The sequence below is a fragment of the Strix aluco genome, chromosome 3 (assembly GCF_031877795.1).
Source record: "Strix aluco isolate bStrAlu1 chromosome 3, bStrAlu1.hap1, whole genome shotgun sequence".
Lineage (NCBI taxonomy): Eukaryota > Metazoa > Chordata > Aves > Strigiformes > Strigidae > Strix > Strix aluco.
Genome location: NC_133933.1, coordinates 29818490 through 29836958, shown reverse-complemented (window position 1 = coordinate 29836958; position 18469 = coordinate 29818490). Strand labels below are relative to the sequence as shown.

The following is an 18469-nucleotide window of genomic DNA, read 5'->3' as shown; positions in this document are numbered from 1 at the left end:
AGCCTTTTGGTACATTTCACAGGGTGCATTTTTTTCTTAAATCAAGAAGAGATGTTTCTTTGTAAGCCAGGGTGAGCATACATGACATTCATGTACCTTTTTTATTTGCTGCCTCAGCTGAAATTAGTGCTATTTAAAAATGCAGAGCATCCTTTCAGAAAACTTGTGACAGTTACCAGAAGAGGAAAAATACAAGATAGAGTCCTGAGAGATAAAAATTTATTTATATCTGATCAGCATGTCATGATATGGTCACAACTTCATACAGCTGACATTCTCATAGCCAAAAGAGGGATGTTTTTTCTTTTAAAAATACATTTTTCTTTCCAGCAGGAAGGATTTTTTAAAACAAACATTTCATACTAGGCAAGAATTAAAAACAATGGCTTTTTCAATATGACAACACGGCTGGTAAGCACTGGATCCCCCACCAGTGTCTCAATATTCAGATTTCAAGTTTTCCCTCCCACTTTCTCCCTCCCCCTCCCCGTTCCCCCCACCCCTCACAGAAAAACACCGCACAGAAAAACAAGACAAAACCCAGAAGGGAAACAAAGAGGTAGACGCAACTACAACCATGGCGCTGTTTTGGAAATTGTGCAAGATGTCTTACTATGCTCCACGGAATTCTTTTTCATTGTTTGATGTTGCAGTATTACGCACCAGCAGCTGATGGGAAAGGCGTCACAGAGCTGAGCGCTACCATTAGCGAGAGATGCCAGGGCCACAGAATGAACAGCGCTGCTCCACTCGATATTGCTTTGCCTAGCTGAAGTTGCTTAAAAACAGAGCACTCTGTTAAAAAATACATGTATCTCCAAAATGATTACAGCCTTGCTCACAAAAAGGTTGGATTCACATCTTTCTAGGATGGTGGCGATCCAGCGTCGATGGGGGCCCAGGTTCTGCTCTTGGTGTGCCCTCAACTCTCAGAAACGTGAAGAGGACTCATTGCTACGCAGTGGCCTGCGGAGAAACTCTGCAGCCCGAGCGCCAGCAGAGTTTCCAGCGGGTGCGGGAGTGAGGGGGGGCTGCAGAAGCTGCTTTCCCCCCTCCTCCCTACTGCTCCACTCCTCCCCTTACCACTTCTGGCATAGAAGCGTTTGTCTCTGTGCCCTTTGTGGCACAGAGCGTCCGCAGAACGCTCTAATCAACGTTACCTATCACAAATTAACACTGCAGCTGTATAGTGAACCAAAGTGTTATTTTGTTATTTGCTGTGTTTATGGTAAGCACAACAGAGAATGTGTATCTATTAGATATAAGCACAATAAATACAACCAAAGAAATTCACCTCTTCTATTAAGGATCAGAAGCACATGAAATAATCTTGAAAAAAATCAACTTTATTTTTGCCACACAAAAAAAAAAAAAAAAAGGGAAAAGACACCTAAATAATCTCTGTAGAGAAGTGCTGCTTCTGGTATCTGTCTACATTTCTGAAAGACATCTTGACTGCTGGAAAGATTTGATAAAAAAATCCAATTAAATAAATTCAGTAAAATAATTCCAAACATGACCAGCCCCTTGCAAAATCATCGAGAGTCTCTACAGGCTTCTGCATCCATTTTATCACACAAAACAAAAATGCAGGTAACACAGGAGGGAAGGAAAAATTGGAGGTGAAAATAACTGGTATTAAGAAAACTAATTTTTATCATACAAAATGAACACCATTGTAGAGTAATTTTAAGGAAATAACTCGCTTTAATAGGACAGTTCTTCAGTGAATAATTACTTCATTATCCAATGATAAAATAAAAAGGTTTAAGTTTAAAATGCATAGAATCCTTTTAAAGACTTCTTTTGTATCACAGCCAGGTAGTCTACAGTTTTTACAGTGAAAAAATAAAGCTGCTGAGAAGTGTTCATAATGTATGCAGACATTTTAAACCAGAGTACGGTTTCAATTTTGCTCTTCCAATTGTTCTGATTTTAAAAAAAAGTGTAAAAACTATCAAATATGCAATTTTGCAAAATAACCCTTTATTTCATATGGCTCCATTATTTCCAAACAATACAGTACCCCAGATGTATAATTATGTTGCGTGATTGTATCAAATCACCACAAAATCTCCAGCTGACTATCAAGAGAATGCATCCAACCCCCGTCTCATGATTTGGAAATCCCAGTTTTAAGTACCTTTGGTCCCAAAAATTTTATGTCAAGGCAAAGTGGAGCAGTTGAATCCTGTCACACACAGTGATCGGTATCTGTATTATCTTCTACAAACAGGTGAAAAAAGTTAACAGCACTTTATGGCAGTGTCAGACAAAAAAATAAAAGTTACATCATTTGCAAAACAAGTGAATAATGAACAGTACCCACAGTGATCATCGTATTTGTACTGCAAATAGATGCATCTTATTTTTGATGCTGGGGGTGGAGGAGGGAGGATGAAGCTTTTAATTTTCCAGTGAAATCTTGCTTTTCAAAATTTGGTGAGAGCAAGTTAAAAAAAAAAAATCCCTCCTGCAAGAGACATCATTGTTGCAATCCTTGGCAGAACCGTACGCAGAGTCCAAGAGACCCCGTCAGGAAGGGGCACTCCCCAGCGGGCACTGAAGGAAACGCCGCTCGGTGCGAACGGGCCGATGCGCTTCACGTCATGGGACTCGAAGAGCAGTAACGCCAGGCCGTTGGGACTTACATCGTTTCAACTGTAACAACTTGTTTATGAACAATTAAACATAGAAACATACAGATGTTTTGTGTGCAACCCTGGCAGAGAACCATCTTTATTCACAAAACACTCCAATTGCTGTGTTCTCACTTCTGTGCGCAACAGCTTTCAGTGAAGTGTTTTTTCTGTGAATTTTTCATTCTTTATCACTTTATACATTCTTCCATTATATTTCTCCTAATATAAATTCAAAGTGATACTAATTAACCATTTTGTGATTAACATAATTCCATTAACATCCTTTTCTATCAAACGCAATTTGAACTCTTCAGAAGAGGAAGCGCAGGGATGGCGCAGCAACGTGCCCACCAGGTCTGTAACGCTGGCCAACTGCCAGAAGGTAGAACCGCACCGCAACCCACAGGAATGGACGTGTTACACACTAGCCTGCTAAGCTCCAGCCTTGACCAGCATGGTATTTTTAGCACAGAATTTCCTATCTATTGTATCCATTTTATGTTCTTCACTTAATAGAAAAACTTTTTACCTAATTTATTCTCTTTAATGAAGCAGCATCCAAGTTCACGCTGGGAGGGTACTTTGGAGTTTCCTAACAACGGTTTCATTCCACTGTCATCTACAGCAACTCAGCCGTAAGGAGACACACCGACAGGCGCTCTTCACATTTTCCAGTGCAGGCAGAAAAGAAGCCTAAGACCTAATACTATCTCCTCACCTGACTGAAACAACAATCAGTGCTTGAAAACAAATGTCTCGCAATAGTAAGAACTACAGAGGAACAAACTGAAAATGAACAGGACCAGATAAATCAAATGATTATCTGAAACATTATTGCGCATTACTGATTTCTTTAGGCAGCATGTGAACACTCACTATTGACTGGAATCCACTGGAAAAAAAAACACACCTGCATTTGAAAAAACAATAGGCTCTTACGTGGAGTTCACAGGGTCTATCTATAAAGAACAATCTCCTGATGTGAGTTACTGCTGTGCAATCTGCTTATATAAACTTCCCTTTTTATATCATTCCAGCCTGTCCTAGCTCAAACTAAAACCAGCTCTACTATGGGCATCTCTGTGGTTCTGATCAAACCACGCGCTGGAGGACAGAAATAAGTAACTTGCCATCTGCATTGTGCAGTCTGGAGAGTCCGTTTACGCCCACCTGCAGCAGACATAACCACTTACACGGTAACAGCACGGTGCTCACCCAACACCCTCCTGTAAAATGGCAGATTAAATACATTCATTCTATCAGCTGTACTTTAGCAAGAGCAACAGGAAAAAAAAGTACTCCCAAGACTGCCTCCCTTTCAGGGCATACCTCTTTTTAAATGGATTTTACTTTACACCAGAATTCAGGTGTGTGACTGGGTGCAAAGAGATGGGATTTAGAAACAGTATCTTGCCTAAAACATGAAGCTGCAGGCAAACAGCATCCTTTGCCTCCCAGCTGTAGTGGTTCTTTCAAGTCAATGAGGGGACTCATAGTTCAGGGGAACCTCCTACAGTGTACCACTTTGCAGCCCTCCCCACTGAGCTCCCTTAGGATAACACTGATGCTTCTGGGGGGGGTAGGGGTGGCATTTTTGAGAAGGCATTTTTCCATTAAGTTGGGGAAATTGGCATTGCCTCATATTTTGGTAGGCTCTTAGCTCCTGCCCAAAGGGAACACTGGCTGGGTTTTGTATTCTGCACACCACCCACTGTGATTCATGTAGCAGGAGAGGGAAGAGAGAAGGGGGATCAATATTGCTAACTCAGAGCCAAAACTACGGAGGGCTTACTTTGTTCTCAGTAAAATTACTCTGTAAGAGGCAGTATGCCAACATCTGAAGTTCTGGCTATCCTGCTTGTATTTAGAGAGATTAGTTTTATTTTAGGAACAGCTCTCTCAAATCTGCATATAATCACATAAACACAATGCCAACTAGACCATACATCACTGACAGCCTTTCAAAAGTATCCTACGTTACCCATCTGAAAGTGTCTTCCATTCCAGTTTGCCTTTAAATTTAACTCATCCTTCTTCCAGTAACATTTTAGCATGAGTGAGCTAATTAATACTGCCCTCCATGTAGTTAATTCAGAGTATTTACCATACTTTTTTTTTTTTTGCAGCAGTATCTTCATATCGATTTATGATAGCAATTATACCTATTCTTTCTTTTTAAGAAACTAGTTGGTCTTCTATTATTCCTTAGCAAAACACTAAGGTGGTTGGCATTGAATTATTTAAACTCTCCCACAAGTATATTTAGCACTGTTGCAACTAGCGGGGGAGAAAAAGGCCTCTATAAACCACTCAAAGGTCACCTTGGTTGGACTGCAGTATACAAAATACAAAGGTGGCTAAAAATCACCAGCAGACCTTCAGAAACAGCTAGAATTGCTCTGGCGTCCAACGCATGACAAATAAAGCTTTCCCCTACTCCCTAAGTTTTATGTCTTTCCTTCACTGTATTTTCACCCTTAAAAGTGCATTCTGAAAACAGATAATGATCATTGAGATACATTCTGAACAAAAAAGGAAAATAAACCAAGTGACTTTATATTTTCCAAGTTTCCTCAGAATACGAGATACTGGTAGCACACGGGATTCAGAGAGCTGATGGTGAGCCCACAGCAGGGATGGGCTGATTCATCACACGTGGATAGCTCCTACTCACACAATGACACTGCAATGCTTTTTTGATGACTGAGTACTCACAAAACACACCTGACGCTGGATCTTATTTGGGTCTTGGGTTTAGATCAATGTGTCTAATACAACAACTGCTGACTGCGTAGCCGCAAAGATACCACCACCAGCTCTGTCGAGTATCTTTGACTCCAGCACAATGAGTTGCAATAAAGTACAAGTTGTGCAAATGAGGAACCTCTACCACACCAATGCTGTACAGACTACTGAAGAGACAAGTTGCTGAGTTTTCTGAGCTCTAACTACAATGCCAAGAAATACTTGTGGTGACAGAGCTTTCTTGTCACAGACATTCTTCTACGGTGGTTGTACGATTGCACCTTTTGTCCAAATGCTGAATTTTCTTAAGTGTGGGTGAGAGTATACATTTTTAAAAATACAGACAATTCTTAAAATAATACATCATCAGGTCACTATGTTACTGATCTTCACTTTTAGCGGAGTTTAAAATTTCCCCGAAGAGAGGTAAGAGTCCGTCCAGTATTTTCCTTTACTCTTGAATATTCACATTTGCACATAGAACATGATACTCATTTGCAAGAGCCTGGATTCCCACTGTGTCCTCAGGTCCCAGCCACTTTTAAAATAGGCAATGATAAAAATACTGAAAGATGCAGTACCACATACCGCCTGACAAAAATGCAAGTGATTGTATGCCGACTAGCCACAGGTTACTGAGGGTCATCTCCCGAGAAATAGCTTTTGTTTGACCCTGCAGTGGAGGAAAAGCTCCTAAAAGAGAAAAGAAAACACATTTAATGCTTCTGCGGCAGGAACAATAGCCTTAATGCACGATTCCTTATCATCACTGTTTGTCCCAGCACCAGTGCCCACAAATGATTAGTTGGTTACTTCTGTATTATGTCGTTAAACTTTCAAAAGATTCTCCGGCATTATCAGTTACCTTCAATTAAAAAACAAAACCTTAACTATTATCTTAACTTATTCTTAATCTTAACTATTGAGAACAATTTTCATTCCATTTGGACATAAACTTTAAGCATTCCTTAAAAGCAGCCATCCTCACTGTATTCAACCTTTGCAGGGAGATCCGACTATCAGCTAAGTTTTCTGTGTTATTTTTATTTGAAGTTTTATGACCAAATTGAATGGATTCCACATTAAACTTTACAGCTGCTGGGTAATGATTTTGTATACTGCAAAGAAGCAACACACATACATTCTCGAGGTTCCTCTTGAAAATACACACACACACACACACTTTTTTTGTTTTAAACATCAGCTTCCATGTGTTGTTTGAACATTCATTGGCCAGTCTGTCATGTAGACTAAGGAAACATTGTAATTTGCCATGTACTTGTCCAGAAAGATTTTACTGAAATGCCTGTTTAGATGAGAAAGATTGACAGGAGATAGAGCTGACACAATTAAAAGATTTCTTTTTCCCTATTTTCACTTTTCTTGACTTACAACACTAAATTAAATGTGTCTGAATTCATCAGAGCTTTATGATCATAAGCAAATTGTTTCCATATATTTACATGAGCATATTAAATAATCTGTGTTACATTTTACTGAGATGCACAAAGCCTAGATGATATGAACCACTTTGTTGCTGTTAATCCTGAACAGCAGATATAAAAACTCTGAATGTACCAGAGATGATGATGCACTTGCTGCGGCATTGTGGAGTCTCAACTACTCATAGAACAACAAGAGATGAATGATTCAAAGAGTAAAGATATAGCAGTGTCAATTTTTAATCTCAGAAACCACACAATTTGGACAATTAGATATCAGCAGCAGCTTCTCTCTGCTTCACATTATCAATCACCAGAGGAATTGTAATCAAGCATTGAAGACAAAGCTTTTCTTCCTGTATGAATGCTCTTAAATTAAAAAAAAAAAAAACCCAAAACAAAACACTATAAAAAAAAAATCATCCTCTCCCTGACAGGTATTTTCACACATGGGCAGATTTGCCACACCATTTACTCCCCAGTAATTTTCACTGCTAAGCTTCGATTTGACCACTCTATGCTACAGTTGTTCTTCCATGGCTCATTTCTTTTTCTGTACCAACACTGACCTTTGGTTTAAATAACTTTCCTTTTTCCTTGCTACAGATAGCAACTGTCTCTTCCCCCTCTCCCAAGCCAACCTGTATCTTAGAAAGAAAACAATCCTTCACTTTCCTAGCTGAGACAAGCCAAGCACTTTTAATTGTCCTTCACAGAAATGACTCCTCCTTCCCCTTAATCATCTTAGCACCTATTATCTGTCCCTCTTGCCCACTCAATTCATATTTCTTGAATGGGGATGATGGACCTGTATGCAGAATTTCCAGGTGAGGTTTCCGATTTGGTACATGGAAGAGTATTCCTGTAGCACTGGTGAAAACCCTCTCCTGTGGCCCTGTAGGGTGACATGGCTGACTTTTTTAGTTACATCACACCAGTTGGCTTATGATCAGAGCAAATGAGGAGCATGACGACTTCAGTACACAATTACTCATTTCCATCTGATAAGCTCCTAGTTTACAGGTTTTTTTTAAATTAGTCTCCAAGTGCTTTTGTCCTGCTAAATGTAATCTCATTTGTGTTACTGCAGCGTTCAAGGTTATCCTGCTGAAGACTTCAAAGAAATCACAAACTTGTCAATACAAGCTTTCCACTAGCTGCTAAAATAGGAGTCTTTGTGTTGCTTATACGTACAGATATTAACTGTAAACAGTTTTAATTTTATAAATGAAATGTGTAAAATGCACCCATAAGAAAGGATAGGACAGTATCGTTTCCAAGTTTTAGACAGACGTTTTGCTTAATTTTAAGAGGTCTAATGTTACAGGTTTTTCCCAGATCAATTAAAGTTCTTAACACTTTGGAATACAGGAGAAGGGAAAAAGGAGTTTTAGGCTTTGTTTCTTCCTCTTCCCAAATAAAAACAAGCCAAAAGAATGTATTCCTACTGATGATATTGTCAACGCAAACTTTTAAAGTTTCATGTAGCGTCAAGTATTACTCCAGCTTTATGAAGTAAGCTTTACAAACTAAGACAAGTTCCTAAGCAGTGTTTTTTTAAAAAAAAAAAACCAACAAAACAAATGCTGAAACAGCCCTAAGTCTTAAAAACACACCAACTTGAGACAACCTAACGCATCAATACAAAGCTGGCTCTTGAGCAGCTTTAGGGGGGAGGGGTTCCCCTCACATTAGGTCTCTGGACTTTTCCAGGGGCTTTCCCACAACCGCAGCAGCGCTTTTGCAGTAAGCCAACAAAAGTAATGCAAGCAAGCTCTCAACTGGCATAAATGGTAGTAACTTTCAATTATGCTACTTTATGCCTAATAAGGTCCTATGTCATAGCATTTATATTTAAAACATCTTATTAATTCATACTGATTACACTGGCAAATTATAACCAATTATTCTATTTTGGAAGTGCATTTCAATGAACAAATCTGATTATATTCATTACACACTGAAATTTTCGTTTAGTTAGATTTTTGGGTAGGACTTATTTTAATGGCATTTGTGAAATAATGTCTCAGCAACAAGAATTCTTTCCCTCCTATTGGCTACACTTGTAGTTTTAAACAGGTTCAGAAAGTTATTTGTCTAATAAAGCCCAATATATGCATTTGGATGTGATTTATATAGCAGGCTCTGACTTTTGCCATCAGTGATGGCTGAGCGACAGCAGTATTTCATGAAACAAAATACAACTCTGGGTTGTTAAAGAATCCTATTAATCTTTTTAAGCACTACAATTGATAAATTAAGCGCTCAAAATCGAATGAAAGCAGTGTTTGCAATAAATCATCTAACAAAAGTACTGTCTTTGTTTAACATAGTCACTCTGCAATATTAAACTCAGTTGATTCAGGAGACTCAATGTTTTCCCCCCCTCAACAACTGTGATACTTGCTAATGAAGAGATTATTTTTCTTCAGAGACAAGTTGCATCATTTCATCTGGAGTCTTCCTACTCAGTCTACGTTTGATAAACTTCCCTTCCTGTACGTCAGAATAAAACTCTATTTTTTCCTCTCTGGATTTTCTTTTTCTCTTCTATTATGATGAATTCCTCTGTTTTATATTCTGAACACACCCCCACACCTGCTGGAGGGTGGATGACATACTTCAGTATCAACTGGATGGAAAAAAAGGGCCTTGAGGAAACACTTCTCCAGCTATAGTTTCAAAGTATCTACCTGATATTTTAAATCACGTTTGCCATTATCCCTTCAGTAACGTTATTAATGCCCTAAATTTATTTAGATTCCTCTGATCCATTGACACTGAAAGCATATTATGACAGTCGTGATGCTCAATACCTCGCAGCAAGGGGGTCAGTACTGACAGCACAGGGCTCCAGATCAAGACTCCAGAGACTTTATGCTATGTCATTCGTACAGATCCTTCCAATCACAGCATCTTTCTGTGTAGCCTAACAGGAAATGAAGAGGACTATGGTTTTGGATTAGACCTGCAGGCTACTTAGATCAGTTTTCTCTAACAGTATAAGCGCCAGAGGAACATGCTAAATAGCTGCACCACGCAGATAAAATAACCTGCCTCACATCAGACTCCCTTACAGAGTCTTTCTTAATCCCTTTTAGCCAAGAACTTGCTCATTTTAAACCCTGAAGATTTTATATCCCCTCCAAACTTCACATAAGCTCTGAATACTTCTACTATGCATGTAAATGTTTACTACCTCTTTGCATCTCACCAAATTATTCCACTCAATGAAACCCCATAGCAGCAAGTTTCACAGCTGAACTATATGTTATTGCAGAAAAAAAAGAGGATTTCCTTAGATATGTTTTGAATGTACCAGCTGCCAAACACCACCCTATTCTAATGTTACCCTGGCAATTTACTTTTCCTAGATAATTTTTTATCAAACTTTTTGCCACATAAAATGTAGTAATAATTGTATCTACTGTATTCATGTGAAGAATATATATGAGTTCTTAAACCATTCTGAGATCCTTGCAAGAAAAGACACTAAGAAAGCACAATTCTCTTTGCTAGGTGTCATCCTACCGGTTTCATAGAAATGTGTCAAGAGATCCTCCTTTTCAATGAATCGTTGATATAGCCAGTGTGTAAGAGCTTCAGGCTCTGCAGGTACATCTTTAACTGGAAAAATCCTACCAAAGAAAGAAACATAAATTAAACCTAGGAAATGCATTCCGTATGAGAAGAACAGAACTCTTCCCTTCTGCCCCAGTCCACCCCAAAACAGATTTATACCAAGCTCTTGTTCTCTAACTGCATGGTTCATTCTCTCTGTAATTCACAGATCACATAGGTATTAAGGATACAAAACTGGAACATTCCAGGTTACCAGCCGGATGCACACAGAAGACATTGCCATTATTAGCTTTTATCAAATGCTGTAGTACAGCATTTGATAAAAGCTACTAAGTTGCTGGGGTCTTTTTAAATAGAATACCACCACACTGTATTACTATCTTTTAAAAAATACAAACCGAGAAGCAATGAAGTTTATGTACTGAAACAGAAATAGAAGACTGAGAAGGTTCATCCACAGTTTTGAAGAAACAGTTCTTCAACCAGCAGAAGCCACGTAGCGACATCACTGAGTACCAATAGCAATTCTGTGCCACAGAAAATGAGCTCTCTGTGCTTTTCAAAGGATGCCAGCATCTTTGTTTGAAATTTCTAAGGCAGGTTTTACACTGAAAACTGACCATGTAAGTAAGTGCACTCAAATATTGCTGTTCTATTTTAAAAAACCTGACGGTTTGGTACTTCTACACTGAATACTAGGTCTACTTAGAAAATCAGATCTGCAGGGCAGAGTTCACTCAGATACTTACATACAGAAATTCCCAAATAACCCACCATATCTTACTGGATTTTCTTCAAAATAGAATTTCAAGTCTTACAGGAATTGTGAAATCTCCTCAGTAGACCCTAAGTGCCTTTTGATATACACAAGAACTTATATATCCACTATATTTCACTAGGAGGCCAATGCAGAAGAGATTTGTGTATCAGGCTACCCTAAAAAACCTTATATTCTGAAATGGAAGACCTTTACTGCAGGTTTCTCTTTCCGGGTGAGCTCCCATTTACTCTGTCATCTATGCCATGCTTCTATCTTCATTAGCGGATTTTTCATTTCATTTTTCAACACAGTCTTGATTATACTGAAAAGAATTTGAAGTAACACCACAATCATGTGGGCAGTGTCTGAACATATATGGGAATGTTAGACTACAGAATTAAGATGCTTCTGAAGAATGCTCCTGCTGCTGTTACTGTTTTCAACATCTTTGCTTGCTTTGTTGCCAAGTCATTTATACCTCTTCCTTTCAGTTTTATGCATGGAAAAAGCAGCTGTAGAGTGGAGGAGAAAAGCAGCAAAGCGTTGCTCTAATGAGTGAATTAAAAGTAATGGTGCTTCAGTATACAGAAATAACTTCAATACCATAGAGTCATAGAATATCTCAAGTTGGAAGGGACCCACAAGGATCATTGAGTCCAACTCCCAGTTTACGCTCTTATATGGACAACTTGAACTCACAGCAGATCCACTGTTGCTAAAGACATCTGCCCACAGTTAGGGCCAAGAGGTACATGAGGAAGAGAGAGAGACAAAGAGAGAGAGATGAACAATTTTATTTACCAAGTATGGCATTAACACGAACTCTGATATTTCTGTAGCCTTTGTAGCAATTCTACCTACATCTTTCTTACACTGCAGAGTTCTCTGCGCTCTAGTAAAGCCAGTCTCAGTAACCAGAAATTAGCAACTGTTACCTTAGGTAAAATACAGTTTGAAGAAAAGTCTTTGGTCAAAGACAAATACTATGAAATAGTTGGTGGTGCAGTAAATGGCTAAAGTCCTCAGCGTGCATATTAAGAACAATGACAAAGACATGTAATAACTATTTTATCTTGAAGTCCAGATGTTGTAAAGCAGATTAAAATTAAACCACGTACAGGCAAGTAAAAAACACACCCACAGAAAGAGGACCATTTCTGATGACGGTATAACACTAACACAGGCTTACTCTCTATCTCCAAACACAACCGAGCTGCCAAGCACTATTTTTACTCTCTTTTGCCTATCTGCTGTGAAGAGATAAAAAGACTCAGCAACTGAATATTGTGTTTCACAGTATATTTTTGAAGGACAGATGCTTGCTTACACAGGTTTGAAGATGGTTCAGAACTAACAGAATGCATGTGTGGGCTCAGGACAGAAGTTTAGTATTACCTGGCTTCACATGCAGTTTCCACTGTAAGCTGAAGATACTCTTCACCTCCACCTTCACTTCTCATTTACCTAATGGGTAACAACTCTACAGCTCAATAAGCTACTTGAGCCTGGTATTTTTTCCAAGAATGTACCTTCTAGTCTGAAAACATTATCACAAGATCTTACAAGATACTCATTAGAAACAATTTATAAGCTGGCACTTTAATGGAGTAGCAAAGTAGCATAAGTGATACCAATATTATGAGAGACTAATGGAACACAGAGCATCACTTTCCTGCTTGAATCCATCCAGGCTCTTGGATGAACCAATTCAGTACCAGAATACATCACTGTCTGAATATAAACTCTGCTTCTTAAAGTTTAAGAAGCAATCACCGTTACACTCAGTTTGAATTAATATTAATGCAGAGTAGAAAACAACCGGTTTTCCAATAATGCTGCACTGGCTGTCACAATTTAGCAACGGTAAGTGCTAGTGTATTTAGAAGCATTTTCAAACATATTTTTAGATAATCCAGAGTTATTTTTACAAGCAGAACATTCTTACTAATGACTGAGCTGAATTAGAGATGAAATGTTTAAAAAAAATCCTTAAACTCTGGAAACAAGCCCTTCCTGTACTAGATAAGGTGAAGCTAACCCCCCCTGTATTTATACTAAACATATTGCCAATATCACCATTCTCTGCCCATCAGATGGCTCAGCTGGCATCTGTGTTTTAAAAGAATACCCTCTTTAAGGAGACTGGGTTCAGGAAAGGTAACCGAGAAAGTCTACTGTTACAAAACTCCCTACACAGATGATCCAAAACAATGGTGGAAAGCCATTGCTCTGACTGGAGCAGGGTCATCCCCACCCATCAGCTGCGAGGTCTGCCAGGTCTAGTGTTAAAAGATGCAGGAAATAGTTTCTTCTTTTCAATGAGATATGTAAATAGTTGTCAATGTGGTCACAGCATGAGTATCATTTTGGTTCTACCCCACCTTTGGGTACCCAGCATCAGGAACACCCCTAAAAGCTGATCTCCTCAGGAAAATAAAATGTTATCACCACATAGAACTGTCCTTACACGGAACAAGGTCAACATATAATATCTGAAGCTTCTAGATTATCTTGGACACTTGAATCTTTCTAGCTTTTGGACAAAACCTCACATTGCACGACAACAAGAGCATCTTTGTTCCTGGTGTGGCAAATAAGGAATTTAATAGCACTGGATAAGTTGTCCAGAAAATTCAAGTGAAACGGAAATGCCTCCTTTCATTTCTCATCAAGGGAACAGCTGCTTTGCTATCATCAGGGGGAAGTGGGGAAGAGGATAAACTTCAGTAAAACAGTGCCACCACCGTTAGAAGTGGTGGTGGTGGAAGTAAAGACGTACTCCGCTGGGTGTCTGCAAAACTGTCTCAGTAATGAAGCATTATCTTCTAGTTGGAGGTGACAACGGCCATAGCTGACTGAGGGACAGCAACTTTCTTAAACCACTACACAAATGTGTATCTGTCCTGGTTTCACCTGGGATAGAATTAATTTTTCTTCTTAGTAGCTAGAATGGTGCTGTATTTTGGATTCAGTATAGGATTTGGTACGAGAAGAATGCTGATAATACACTGACGTTTTCAGTTGTTGCTAAGAGATCAAGGACTTTTTAACTTCTCATGTCCTGCCTGTGCACAGGTACACAAGAAACTGGAAGAGAGCAGAGCCAGAGGAATGGACCCAAACTGGCCAGTGGAATATTCCATATCATACAACGTCATGCTCAGCGTAGAGATGAGGGTTGGCCTGGAAGCTCCCTCTCTCACTTCTGGGATTGCAGCTTCAGGATTCTCTTCTCTGGAATTGCTAGCTGGGAACAGGCTGGGCATCGGTCAGAGGGTGATGAGCAATCTCATTGTGCATTACTCGTTTGTATTTTCTATTATTACTATTATTGTTGTTATTATTATTATTTTATTTCAATTATTAAATTGTTTTTGTGTCAACCTAAGAGTCTCCTTACCTTTATCCCTCCAACGCTCTCCCCATCCCCTGGGGAGGGGAGGGTGAGCCAGCAGCAGTGTGGTGTTTGGCTGCTGGCCGGGTTTAAACCATGACAGTATCTATGTTCCAAATCAGAATATATTAGCATAAATGACAGTCCAGGAAAGCAGAAAGAATTTTTAAAAAAGGAGATATAACTGCCAAAGACATGTATGTTGGCATACATAAGAAAACATGGAGACTTACCTACTGATAGGCCATTTCTCAAAAGATACCAAATTATTTTCAGAAATTTGGCACTTTCAGAAACATTTAATCTCTTTTAAATTGTCCTTATTGGAGAAACAACCTCTGATTCTGTATTAAAATTCTAAAGTTCATAGATGCCACACCTTTAAGTACTAACTGCCTTTCATCATCTGTCCTACGCTGAAGTTCTTTACTACCCCCTATTCTTTCTAAATCATAATATAAAACTCAGCATGATGGGAGGTTGTTGGTAGATCTCAGGCATGACCAAAAATAAGTTACTTGCATAAAAAAGCATATTAAATTATACTGCTAAACTGGATGCCCTTCACAGACATTTCTGCAAAACTTATTCAGCAACCACAATGTATTCCATCTTATTTATAGCTAGGAGTCTCATTTATTTCAATAAATCTCTATCAATGTAGACACAAAACAAGAACTTCCTCAGTAGCCAAAAGCTTATTTCAACAACAGCACAGTACAAAAACTGGTACGAGAAAGAAAGGTGACACAGTACTCATCTGCATTATGGCACAAAGACAGCTGAGTTAGCTGGAAATAGTGTGGTACTTTCATGCAGCATAAATGCAGCCATCCTCTGCGGCAGAGGTGGCTATGGCTGGCGCTGACTTCGGGGCCTCGACATCACAATCACTATCACACAGGGCAAACACGGGATATGGTCATAAAGGGCAGGACCCAGCAGGAAGCTAACACAAAAAAACCCAACTCCACACCATTCTTGATCAAGGGGAAGCTAAGCATCAGACAAGCTTCATACCCAGGGTTTTTTCAATTTTTAAGTTTCAGGTTTTGACAACAGAACTGCAGCACATGGGAAACCTGACTATTACAGAAACTTGGGAGACCAGCTGGGAAACACCAAGTCAGTTAGACTGAAGAAGTGACTGTGTAAGAAGAAAAGAAATAATCCCAAAACTCAACTCACTGTGGGGAAAACAGTGGGAGCTGAGAATAGTAGCCAGTATGAGGTCTTGCTACACAGACACCAAACCACTCAGCTTACTTCTGCTGAGTGTAACTGCAATGAATCTGGATTTATGGTCAACGCACATCACAAAATGACCCAAGCACAAAGCTAAACTGTTCTGAGAAGAGGAAACAAAGCTTTTCAACAGACTCACTAAAAGGCAGGTCTCATAGTCATGCCTCTAGTCAGACATGCTTTGCACCTTCCAGCCCTTTTTTTCTTTTGGTGCTTACTGCTTTAACAGATGGGTTGAAATTTCCCCCAAAAATCCTAACACAGTTTTGACCTGGAAGAAGTCACTATTTTCCTTTGAGTATTATGTTGCAGAGAGAAAACCCAGTTTTTCCAGCACTTTCCAATGAGTTTTGAGTCAAGTCTGCTAGGGTCAAAAAATTATTCCATAGTTAAAAGGGTAAGTTCTCAAGCACCTTTGTGTTTTGAAGAATCTGAAACTTCATTAATTGTCCTTTTTTCTAGGGAATTTTATTTTGACATCCTGAGGAAAATCAGGCCACAGCTTAGCCTAATTATGAACTTCTGAAAAATGTAATTTTTACCAAAATTTGAAGTTTGAAAAGCAAGGCTCAACTCATTATCAAAATTGAGCTTTCAAACAAACAAAAAAAAAGATTAATGGATTAGACTGTTCCTTCTCTGCCATTTCCATCAGCTAGAAAAGCATCTAAAAATGAAAACATAAGGCTGCTTGCTATGTCCTCCACACTCCTCTGTTGCTCCCTAAGCAGGATGAAAAAAAAAAAATAATAATCCTGCAGTAAAAGGACAGGCTATGAGAAAAGGAAAAAACACTAGATTTGAAAGACCGTAAGGCAGAAAGAGACAGGTTGTGACCAAGTGGAACAGCAGAAAGGACTGACTGAGCGACCAGAACAAAAGAGGCTCTGCAATCTCCTCTGCTCCAGTTCCAGTAGGACAGAAAATGTTGCTTTTTTCCCCACTGCTGTCATACTTCAATTCCTCACTCTGGACTACTCTAAAAAGGGAAAAACATGTTTAAATCCTGATTCTCCTTTCATACAGTAGAGATGGCATCTGGTCAAAACAATTCTTTACTTTTCCCAAAGGGACTTTTTAACTTTATTTTTTTTGCTATAACTCAGGTTAAAGAAATGATAGATGAGAAACTAGCATGTTAAAGCACACACTCAGAACTTTCTCCAGGAATTTAAAAATTACCTCTAAAATTTATTTCAAATATAATCTCCCAAAATATTCCAAATTACAAACAATATGAAAAATTTTATTTCATTAAATGAAGGAAAAGGGGGGGATTAACAACAATCCAGACATACTTGATATACGTTTCATAAAAATTTCAGAGGACTTTATGTCAAATGCAGAAAAACAGAAACACCTGTGATGTTTTCCATCTTTGGAAGACATTTCTGACACTTCCATCTTTTTTAAGATGAAGTCCATTTTACCTTGGGTTTTCCTTTACTAACTGAGTTTGTTTCAAAGAGTTAAAGAAATGCACCAACTTTACAAGGGACATCTCAGAGCTCAACATAGCATGGCCCTTTTCAAACCTCAGTCACTGATTTAATCCTTGCCTACACTGTTAAGGACAAAGAGTAGTTAATACCTAATTGTTATCAACATTAAGAATTACTGAGGAATCACCTCAAATTTGCGACCTGCAGAACAAGTGCTGGCATTCCCAGCTGACAATCCCAGATACTGTAATGCTCTGTTTCATCCATGTTTTGGTCTCCATGTGGAGGATGAACTTAAAGAAGCAGTTTAGACTTCCTGGTCAAGCTGAACAGCTACACAGGTCTCGAGTATCATCCTCTGCCATGCGGCTTGACCAGCTCTCAGGGAGCAACACCACACACAGAAACCTCCCAGGATACTTTTCAGGACATTAAAAGGTAGCTCTGCATTTTCAAATAGAAGTGCCAGGGACTAGAGGAAGAAGGCTGACATGGCAAGGATCAGCTAGCTGGTCACAAAGTACAGCTGTTTGTAGCATGCACTGTTTAACCAGCATAAAGGGGTTTGGTGTTTTCCCAGAACTGCTAGTGATGAAGATCTGACACAGAAACAGGCTCAAGACATCACTGTATTTTCAGACAAGTGAGGATGCTACCTAGGAGACACACATGCAAAGCTCCTGAGAGACAGTTTTCCACTGACTGTACCTGTAAGTTCAAAAATAAGTTCTAAGAAACTGATGTCAGCCTACTAGGCTTCAATTATCTGGCTTCCCAGTCCTGGAGAAGGTTCAATAAAGTGACAGCAGAGCTGTAAAGTTTTCTTTAACATCAGAAACCCTCTGGGAAAGAACAGTTGTTCCCTACTCTTCCCTGTCCACCACCCCCAGTTTCCCAGGTACATACTCCATCTTCAGAGGTTCTCAGTGGTACCAACAACTCTGTTCAAATCACAAATACATGATTTAAAGTTGTCAAAACCCTGAAGGTGCCCATCACATTACAGCATTCTGCTAAAAAAATAACCCTAATGAGTAAAGTCAGGTGATCTGGGAAAAAATAAAAAATAAATCAGTTACTGTAATGCCCTGAAGGGAAATTTCTGTATAAGCAATAGAAAAGGATGATGCAACATGAGTAAATTCATGTACACACGCTGTTCAGTTGCTCTCTGCTAATCCTGCCATGGATAAATATATCCTTTACGTAAAACAGAA

The 18469-nt window shown here is 39.0% G+C and overlaps 1 protein-coding gene across 2 annotated transcripts in view; it reads right to left on the bottom strand.

Annotated features, from left to right (window-relative positions):
* Positions 1-202: 202 nt before the first annotated feature.
* The window catches only part of LPGAT1 (lysophosphatidylglycerol acyltransferase 1), a 68110-nt gene continuing 49843 nt past the window's right edge, over positions 203-18469 (bottom strand). For both annotated transcript variants that reach the window (XM_074817952.1, XM_074817953.1), the window contains 2 exons: positions 10361-10467; positions 203-6080 (listed from right to left, as the gene is read on the bottom strand). In XM_074817952.1, coding sequence (XP_074674053.1) covers positions 5929-6080; positions 10361-10467 — 259 coding nt within the window. In that variant the 3' untranslated portion in view covers positions 203-5928. The remainder of the gene's footprint in view (positions 6081-10360; positions 10468-18469) is intronic.